Below are 10112 nucleotides of genomic sequence, written 5' to 3' on the forward strand. Positions count from 1 at the left end.
AACTCAGGGAATGCTGCTGGGACTCACGTTCCTAAGCCATGAAAACCGTCCAGTGGGTGGAGGGTGCTACCATTTATGCATGGAGGGGAAGAAACTACCCGTGCATATGTGCAGAGGTCCACAGGGGATTTTCTGAAAGATAGACATGAAATGAAGACCAGGGAAACAGCAGTATTCTCCCAGTAAAGAGGATAGATGTATGTGTACATATATGTGCATATACATATATACACGTATATTTATAAATGACAAACACACAAAAATACCAGTATAAATCTCCATTTGTTATATATTTAATTTTTTTGTAGCGATCAGGCTGTTGCTATATTATCAAGGCTGGTCTCATACACCTGGCCTCAAGCGATGCTCCGACATCAGCCTTCCGAAGTGCTGGGATTACAGGCCTGAGGCATCGCGCCCAGCTCCAAATCTCCATTTTCGGTGAACCATTTGAGAAAAAATCGCAAACATGCTGCACCTCCAAATACCTAACTATGTTTTCCACAAACAGGGACAGGTTCCCACGTGCACACTGTAAGGCACGGTGAAAATCGGGACATTAACACGGCTGAATCGCTACCATCTAATCCGAAGGCCCAACCACATTCACAACTTGTGCCAATAATATGTTCATTTCACTGTATGTTTTGAAATGTGTACCACATGCATATGTTATCTTTACGAAAAAAAAAATAGTATGTTGAAACCACTCGTCACAGCCAAATGAAATAAGAGCTAACTCATTCAAGCAGGAGCCCCGGAGGACTAAAAGAATCCGGCCTCTCCCAGGCCTCCTCACCTGAGCAGGGCTCCCTCCTGACTACCGCCCACCCACTCCAGGGCAGGACGCGGGAAGAGACTGCCCAGCCCGAGGGTCGCAGGGGCAGAAAACCCCAGGTCCTGAACGCGCCTGGGCCCCGTGGCGAACCTGGCGTCCCCACCCGACACCAGAATCAGATTCAGGCCAGGCCAGGAACCACCCCAGCTTCCTGCATCCACCTTGGTCCAGGCAGCAATGCCGGCGGCGGCCGCCAGGGGGACGGAAGCTCAAGGGCGGGGATCCAGGCCCAAGCCTGGGCGCGCCCACCAAGGCGTGGATCCGGACCAGGGTTCCGGAACAGCCGGTCCCGAGCACCCACGTGCAGCTTCCGATCTCAGCCCTGGCGTGGCTTCTCTGTCCCCGGCTAAGGCCCGCGGTCGCTGCAGGGTGCCTCGCCGAGGGTGTTGGCTCGGGGCTCACAGTGCTCCCAGCCTCTCCCACCCCAACCCCGCCATTAAGGGGAGCCCCAGCGACGCCCTGAAAGTCACACTGGGGCCGGGGCTGCACTTGGCGTCCGCTTCCCCTCCCGTCACAGTGACCAGGGCTAGGGCCGCGGTCGGGGCCGTCGGGGAGAGCGGAGGGCGCGTGGGAATGGGGCTCGCTGAGCCAGGGAAAACCCACGCCGTCCTTCGAGTCCTCCCAGCTGCTCCGCAGAGCCGGGGCCGCTGCCATCGCGTCTGCCCCGAGGGTGCGCAGGCGGGTACCTGTCCCGACTCCGGGAACAGCGGGAGCCCGGAGACGCCCGTCGGGCTTCCCAGCCCCACCTGGGACGTCTCTAGGGGCGGGAGGCCAGGAGAGAAGAGGGTGGGAGAGATGAGCTGCAGGGGGATACGGGACCCAGGTACCCGGGATATTATAACACGCTTTCCACCCGTAGGACTGGGGCCCACAAGTGACCAGAAAGGTGGGACTCATTCGCCCCCTTTGCAGATGGACCCATGTTGGCGCGCCTTAGATCTGCAGTAGGGGTACCAGGACCTGCGGTGAGCGCCTCTGCGCCCCAAACGCCAGCAGGTCCGCCCGACCGCATTCCCACCTGGCTTCCTTTGCACAAATGCTGCGTCAGGGCACGCCCCAGACCCACTCCTTCCCAGATCGCGACCCTCATGCCTTCGCAGACATAAAGTGTCCTAAGCACAGGCAGGCTCAGAGCCCGCCTCCGCCTCGGATTCGCTGTGTGGCCCGGAGCCAGTATCTTGGCCTCTCTGGGTCTCAGTTTGCTCATCTCAGTGAATGGGACACAGACACAGTCGCGCTGCGGGCTAACGCTTTATTTGCCAGCCAAGGCCCCGGGCACGCCTGGGCTTCTGCTCAGAAGATCCTCACGGAGTCCAGCTGCACGTCCCCGCCCACCTCCACCAGGCGCACGCGCGCCAGCGGCAGGCGGTGGCGGAAGTGGTGGTACTGGGCGTCCCCAACCACGGCCTGCAGGGGAGGGTCGGTGGTGAGGATTCCGGAGACCCATGCTGGGTGGCCCTGGGGAAATCACTCATCCCCTCTGGGCCTCAGTTTCCTCACTGGGAAAATGGGGCTATTGTTCATTCTAACTCTTGCGTGAGGATCAAACGAGTTGACTGTGTGGCACGGTAAAAAGCGGCTTTTTTAGTGCTGGTAATGGATATTCTCATTTCAGCGACCATTACCCGCTATTAAAGCGCAGAGGAGGGAGGTGAATTCGCGTAAGCTGTGGGTGGTGGAGGATCTGCCGCCACTCCCACCCGCCAATCCTTGCTAGGACGAGTTCCTGGGCGCTGTTTCCAACCCATCCCTCCCCATGCCTCAAACCCCGGACCTCAGGAAGGAATGAACTGGGAGTAGGGTCTGGGATGGCGAGTCTGGGCCACGCCTTCCCGCTAGGACGCCCACCCCTTGGTCACTCGGCTGGTGCTCGCCTCGTCCAGACCCTGCTGTCTCTCTGCCCCTCAGACCCAAACTGGAGTTGTTTAGGCGACAGAGGGTCGAAGGGCCCCCTTCTCTGCTTTGGCCACGACTTCCCTACCCCCCTCACCCCGCCCCGAACCTCCCTGCCTTCCACCAATAGCCTGGCTTTGCCCAACCCTCTGCTCCAGGGACCTAAGTCTTGGCGTCCACGCCCCTGTCGCAGAGACGCACCTTGAAGCCGTCGTCTGACGCGATGATGAGCACCTCGAAGGGCTGCCCGCGCTGGAAAGGAACGCCCGGCCCGCGCTCCTCGCGGCCCCAGGAGCCTTGCTCCTTGCTGTTGAAGACCACCTCCGACGTGTCCAGCCGGGGGTTGAAATGCAGGGCGGCATCGGAGCCCTGCTCCTCCCCGCACAGCAGGTTTACATGGAACCTGGAAGAGGGGGATGGTGGCCGTCAGGGCTCAGAAACCACCCAGACCAAGAAATGTTAAGGGTGAGGAATACAGATGTCTACAATTTACTTTGAATGAATAAGTAAATGAAATGTTGGCTGGGTGCAGTGGCTCACCCTGTAATCCCAGCACTCTGGGAGGTGGAGAAGGGAGGATTGCTTGGGCCCGAAGTTAAAGACCAGCCTGGGCAACATAGCAAGACCCCATCTTACAAAAACACGAAAGAACAAACAAAAAATAAACCGCCCAGACCAAAGTGAAGGGCTTATGGGCTGGCACTCCCCATTCCCAGAGTACCCCCAAATTAACAGGGACCTGAAGACAGGCACACACCGCAGAAGGAGAGGTGGGCGACTAATGACCAGGGAGCTTAGATTCCCAAGGCAGCCAAAACATCATGAGGCCCTTGGCAGAAACCTACCCAGACCAAAGTCACTACGCTTAGGGCAGGGTGCCCTCATTTCCAAAGAGCCTGGGAGCTGCCCAGGAGGTCTGGGTGATAGCCAGGGTGCTCCTGATGCTCAGGGAACCCTCAGCTTCTACAGGACAAAGAATAATACCAGGAACCCCAGTATTTCCAGGGTACCTCAGAATCCAGAAGGCCCGAAGTTCGTTAGCCAGGAAGTCAAAGGATGGCTTGGCAAGGACTCCCAGGGTCCAGGGTTTCTCCAGGACTTGGAGTATTTCCAGAGTTCCCTGGGACTCAGACATGGAAGTCATAGGACTATATCTAGGAACCCTGAGATTACCCAGGGACCTCAAATGCTTAGGGAAACTTAGGGACCCCACCCACAAAGGCACGGGGGCAAATACGAATACATCAGATTTGAGGTCAGAAATGGCCTCGGACTCCTAGCCTGGTGGATACAGGTGGCCTCGGGCCCCTACTTCTGGACTGCAAAAATTGGGAGTCAGCTGATCCTGAGACCTGTACCCTTTACCCCTAGGGCCTGGGGCCTCACCTGCTGGCATTGGGAGGAACCAAGCCGCGAATTCTCAGCACCGTGCCAGGGCGGATGCCCTCGGGCAGCGAGGACTTGTGGGGGACGTTCTGCAAGAGTGGGGTGCAGGGGCCACTGTGAGCCGGTGAGACCGAGGGAGGGAGGCAGAAGGTGGGTCACCCCTCAGAGGAGCCGACCAGGGCTGAGACTGGCAGAAATCAGTGGAAGAGGAAAGGGTGGCGGAGAGGCAGGAAAGAGACCAGAAACAGACAGGGAAACAGAAGGGGAGAGCAACAAAGACAAACAGAAAGATCCTCAAAGAGGGCCCCAGAGGAAGCCACAAAGAGGTAGAGGGGACAGTCGGGATGGGGGTTACCCGGAGGCCACAGCCCAGGCCAGTCCATGGCACACTCACTGCCCACTTGCTCCTTTGAAAGAGGAGCCCCCAGCCCCCTCCCTGCTTGGCCCCGCCCCGGGCCCCTGGAGCACTCACGGACATGGCTGGGACCGGGTTGGGCAGCCGTGGTGGTGGGGCCTGCTGGGGACCTTAAATAAAAGCAGGGTGGGGCCGGCCCTGATGACTCACCCCACCCCTTCCCACCCACCACCCACACCTGGCACGGACCCTGGCCCTGGGGCAAGCCTGGCGAAGCGGGAGTGGCGCCTCTTCTTGGGGGCCCTGATCCCCCCATCACCCAGAGCCCGGGTGCACTGCCCCTCTCCTAGGAGCTGATAATAAGAGCCACCGCCCCTCCAGCCCTGTCTTCCCACTGCCTGGCACACAGGAGAGTCTCTCATGCTCATTTTATCCACAGACATTTTGGGTCCTGAGAAGCCAAGCCCGGCGGGAACTCTAGACCCTTCTCTCCAGCTGAGAACCTCCTGCCTAGACTGGAAATGTCTGCGCTGAAATCCCTGCTTCTAAGTCTCTAATGGAACAGCAGCCACAACAACGACGATAGTGCCAGACAGGGCGACTTCACAGGGTCGGGGGGCGGCCTGGTTGGCTCAGTGCTGCACCCCTGGGTCCTGGAGTGTGCCGGGTTCATGGGAAGTCCTCAGTCAGGAGGGGTGAAAGGCGGGGATCCACTAGGACTAAGCTTGTCATTTCCCAGGCCCTTGGGCTGCCCAGGATATGCAAGAAATCACTGATTGGGACCCCACCATTCCAACAGGGAGAAGCATGGGTCACCCCCATTGTACAGAGAAGGAGGCTGAGGCTGGGATGGGAAGTGATTTTCCACAAGCCGGGCAGGACCCATTGCCCCAACCTCTGCCTTTCCTCACCTCTGGGTGTGCCTCTCCTGTGGGTTCTGTCTCTGGGGCTGGCTGTCTGGCTCTGTTTGTCTCTGTCTATAACTGTCTACCGCGTATTCCTGTCCCACTTCTCTCCTTCAAGTCTCTCTTGTTCCTCCTTCCAGGACTGTTACCATCTTCCCACCAATTTTGCAGGTCAGGATGAGGTGGGTTTTAGGGTGGTGGGTGGCCTAGCATTCCATCACCACCTATATCAAAAACAGAGCAAAGTGAGGACCCTCCCGCCAGCCCCAATATAGCCCGCTTGGGCCCAAGACTCTAGAAGAGAATCCAGGGTTGGGGAAGTAGACTGGGGGAGGCGGGGGGGCGGGGGCGGGCAGGACTGAAATCTGTTTCTGAAAGGCAGGGATGGTGTGGGAGCTGAACAGAAACCACTCCTGGCTGGGCATGGTAGCTCACGCCTGTAATCCCAGCACTTTGGGAGGCCAAGGTAGGTGGATCACTTGAGGTCAGGAATTCAAGACCAGCCTGGCCAACATGGTGAAACCCCTTCTCTACAGAAAATACAAAAAATTGGCCAGGCGTGGTGGTGGACACCTGTAATCCCAGCTACCTGGGAGGCTGAGGCAGGAGAATTGCTTGAGCTGGGGAGGCAGAGGTTGTAGTGAGCCGAGATCACACCAGTGCACTCCAGCCTGGGCGACATAGCTAGACTCTGTCTCAAAAAATAAAAATAAAGCCTGTAATCCCAGCACTTTGGGAGGCCGAGGCGGGCGGATCACGAGGTCAGGAGATCGAGACCATCCTGGCTAACACGGTGAAACCCTGTCTCTACTAAAAATACAAAACAAAATTAGCCGGGCATGGTGGTGGGCGCCTGTAGTCCCTGCTACTCAGGTGGCTGAGGCAGGAGAATGGCGTGAACCCGGGAGGCAGAGCTTGCAGTGAGCCGAGATCGCGCCACTGCACTCCAGCCTGGGCAACAGAGCAAGACTCTATCTCAAAAATAAATAAATAAACAAACAAATAAATAAATAAATAAAAATAAACCACTCCTAGCAATGCAGCAGCCCTCCTGGACCTTTTCCACTCCCCACCCGACTCCTGCACTCCTGCCCCACCCAGCAGGCTGCTGAGAGGCCTGGGCAGAGGCAGGCTGGCAGTGGAAAGTTTGGGTGGAGACACCAGACCCAGAACCATCCTCCACCCTCTTTGTCCCAGGCCCCCAGCCTCTTTCCCCCTCCCCACACACTGCAAGGCACCAAGGTGGGGGACCAGTTCCTAGGGACGTGAGCTCAGAGAGGGAGGCTTGCAGCTGCATTTCAGTGGGGGCTGCAAGCACCCCCATTCTGCAGAAGACAAAACTGAGGCCTAGACAGGGACAGCTTCTCAGCCAAGGAAGCGGCCAGGCCCTGGGCTCCACAGGGGTGTCTGTGCCAAGGACATGTCATGGGCACGAACAGAGAGGACAGCAGGGTGTCCGGTGATCACACCACCAGCCCAGCTCAGTTAGTTCCCGAGAATGTTCCCTTGAATGGTGAACTCCATCATTCTAACATTATTGACCATTCTAAAGAACACACTCCTCACATTACTGACGCCTCATGCTGTGTACCGTGTTTCCCAGGAACTCAACTTTTTAGTGATTGCTTCACTGTGGCTGGATGTAACTTCATATGCAGCCAACATGCTGCAAGTCCCAACGTGCCTTTGCTGACTGGCCAAAGCTTTCCATTCACTCTATTATTAGCCTGAAGTCCTGACTCCTTTCTGGTAACAGATCTGCATCCTTGATTGCATCCTTGATGGGTTTTTGTTGTTGTTGTTTGTTTGTTTGTTTTTGAGACAGAGTTTTGCTGTCACCCAGGCTGGAGTGCAGTGGCACGATCTCGACTCACTGCAACCTCTGCTTCCCAGGTTCAAGTGATTCTCCTGCCTCAGCCTCCCGAGTAGCTGGGATTACAAGCATGTGCCACCACTCATGGCTAATTTTTGTATTTTTAGTAGAGACAGGGTTTCACCATGTTGGCCAGGCTGGTCTTGAACTCCTGCCCTCAAGTGATCCACCCACCTCAGCCTCCCAAAATGCTGGGATTACAGGCATGAGCCACTGCATCCAGCCCTTGATGGGTTCTTATTCAATTGTGTTATCTTTCTCATTAGTCGTGCAATAATTTTTTTTTTTTTTTTTTTTTTTTTTTTTTTTTTTTTTTTTTTTTTTGAGACAGGGTCTGGCTCTCTCTGTGATCATGGCTTACTGCAGCCTTGGCCTCCTGGGCTTGGGAATCCTCCCGCCTCTGGAGTAGCTTGGACTACAGTTGCACGCCACCACGCCCAGCTTTTTTTTTTTTTTTTCTAGAGAGGAGGTCTCACCATGTTGCCCAGGCTGGTCTCAAACTCCTGGGCTCAAGCGATCCTCCCACCTTGGTCTCCTAAAATGTTGTGATTACAGGTCTGGCCACGGTAATATTTGTGTGTCTTTTTTCGGTTTTAAATAACTAATGTGTTTATTTCCCAATTATTATTTCATTGAGGTATTTTTCCCATTAAATAAAAGGTTCAGATTTTGTTGTTGTTGTTGTTGTTTTGAGACAGGGTCTTGTTCTGTCGCCCAGGCTGGAGTGCAGTGGTATGATCTCAACTTACTGCAACCTCTGCCTCCCAGATTTAAGTGATCCTCCCACCTCATCCTCCTGAGTGGCTGGGACTACAGGAGTGTGCCACCACACCTGCCTAATTTTTGTATTATTTTGTACTGATGGGGTTTCGCCATGTTGCCCAGGCTGTTCTCAAACTCCTGGACTCAAGTGATCCACCTGCTTTGGCCTCCCAAAGTGCTGGGATTATAGGTGTGAGCCCCTGCTCAGGGTTCAGATTTTAATGGAATAGTTCAATGAGTTTTGACACATATAGTCACCTGTGTAACCACCTCCCCAATCAAGTTTCCTGGTGCCCCTAGAAACAGTCACTGATCCTTCTGCCACATGAAGCCACTGTCACTCCTGAGCAGTTAGTAGCCACAAAGTTTCCTTTGATCCATTGTGGTGGCATGTGCCTGTAGTCCCAGCTACTCGGGAGGCTAGGGCAGGAGGATCACCTGAGCCCTGGAGGTGGAGGCTACAGTGACCCAAGATCACGCCACTGCACTCCAGCCTGGGTAACAAGGCGGGCGGATCACCTGAGGTCAGGAGTTTGAGACCAGCCTGGGCAATGCGACAGCGTGGCGCCTGCCTGTATTCCCAGCTACTGGGGAGGATGAGGCAAGAGAATCACTTGAACCTGGGAGGCGGAGGCTGCAGTGAGTTAAGATCGCACCTCTGCACTCAAGCCTGGGTGACAGAGCGAGACTCGGTCTCAAAAAAGAAAAAAAAGGCCAGGCGCGGTGGCTTACACCTGTAATCCCAGCACTTTGGGAGGCCGAGGCGGGTGGATCACGAGGTCAGGAGATCGAGACCATCCTGGCTAACACAGTGAAACCCCGTCTCTACTAAAAATACAAAAAATTAGCCAGGCGTGGTGGCGGGCACCTGTAGTCCCAGCTACTCAGGAGGCTGAGGCAGGAGAATGGCATGAACCTGGGAGGTGGAGCTTGCAGTGAGCCAAGATCGCGCCACTGCACTCCAGCCTGGGCAACAGAGCAAGATTCCAAGATTCCGTCTCAAAAAAAAAAAAGAAAAGAAAGTTCATTTGCCGTGAAAATGAGAAAGTGGGTTGGGACAGACTGATTTTTCTGATTTTAGGCCTCTTTCAGGATATAATTTAGGTGAAAAGTAACTAATCGCACACTAAGTGTTTGTAGGGATTTAAAACCCCAGGTTCTGTCAGTGCCATTTTGTTAGTGATATTTTGAGTTATTGTTTTTTGTTTTGTTTTTGATTTTTTTTAGTGATTGCTTCACTGTGGCTGGATGTAACTTCACATGTAGCCAACATACTGCAAGTCCCAATGTGCCTTTGCTGATTGGCCAAGTGTTTGCACATTAACTCTGTTATCAGCCCGAAGTCCTGACTCATTTCTGATAACAGATCTACGTCCTTGATGGGTTCTTTTTTTTTTTTTTTCTTTTGAGATGGAGTCTCACTCTGTCGCCCAGGCTGGAGTGCAGTGGCTCAATCTCAGCTCTGCCTCCTGGGTTCAAGCGATTCTCTTGCCTTGGCCTACTTAGTAGCTGGGATTACAAGCATGCACCACCACTCTTGGCTGATTTTTGTATTTTTAGTAGAGACGGGGTTTCACCATGTTGGCCAGGCTGGTCTCGAACTCCTGACCTCAAGTGATCCACCCACCTCAGCTTTCAAAAGTGCTGGGATTACAGATGTGAACCACTGTGCCTAGCCAAGGGTCTGGCTATGTTGCCCAGGCTAGTCTGGAACCTGGGCTCAAGTGATCCTCCAACCTCTGGCCTCCCAAAGTACTGGGATTACAGGCGTGAGCCACCATACACTGTGGTTTTGGTTATTTTTTAAACACAGTGAAGATACTTCAGGGACTCCTTTGGTTTTATATATTAACATTCCAGTGATGAAAATGATACAGGTAAAAATCTTTTTAGTGAATTCTAACTGTTCCCACAGTTAAAGACATTTACCCACTATGTAACTAATTGTATCTTTCCAAGTAATTTGGTAACCACCACTGAAGATTGGCTTACTCAGCTTCTAACTCACTCCCCAGCGGGCCCACCTTTTTTTTTTTTTTTTTTTTTTGAGACAGGGCCTTAATCTATTGCCCAGGCAAGATCATCATGCACTGCAGCCTC

General features: G+C 54.3%; 1 protein-coding gene across 1 annotated transcript; it reads right to left on the minus strand.

Annotated features, from left to right (window-relative positions):
* Window positions 1-1509: 1509 nt before the first annotated feature.
* Window positions 1510-4634, minus strand: LGALS7 (galectin 7). The gene is made up of 4 exons (XM_024351450.3): window positions 4590-4634; window positions 4118-4206; window positions 2933-3134; window positions 1510-2245 (listed from the first exon to the last, which is right to left on the minus strand). Exons 1-4 carry the CDS (start codon window positions 4593-4595, stop codon window positions 2132-2134), a joined length of 411 nt encoding a protein of 136 aa, XP_024207218.1. The 5' UTR covers window positions 4596-4634; the 3' UTR covers window positions 1510-2131.
* Window positions 4635-10112: the final 5478 nt, after the last annotated feature.

The sequence above is a fragment of the Pan troglodytes genome, chromosome 20 (assembly GCF_028858775.2).
Source record: "Pan troglodytes isolate AG18354 chromosome 20, NHGRI_mPanTro3-v2.0_pri, whole genome shotgun sequence".
NCBI classification, from domain to species: Eukaryota; Metazoa; Chordata; class Mammalia; order Primates; family Hominidae; genus Pan; species Pan troglodytes.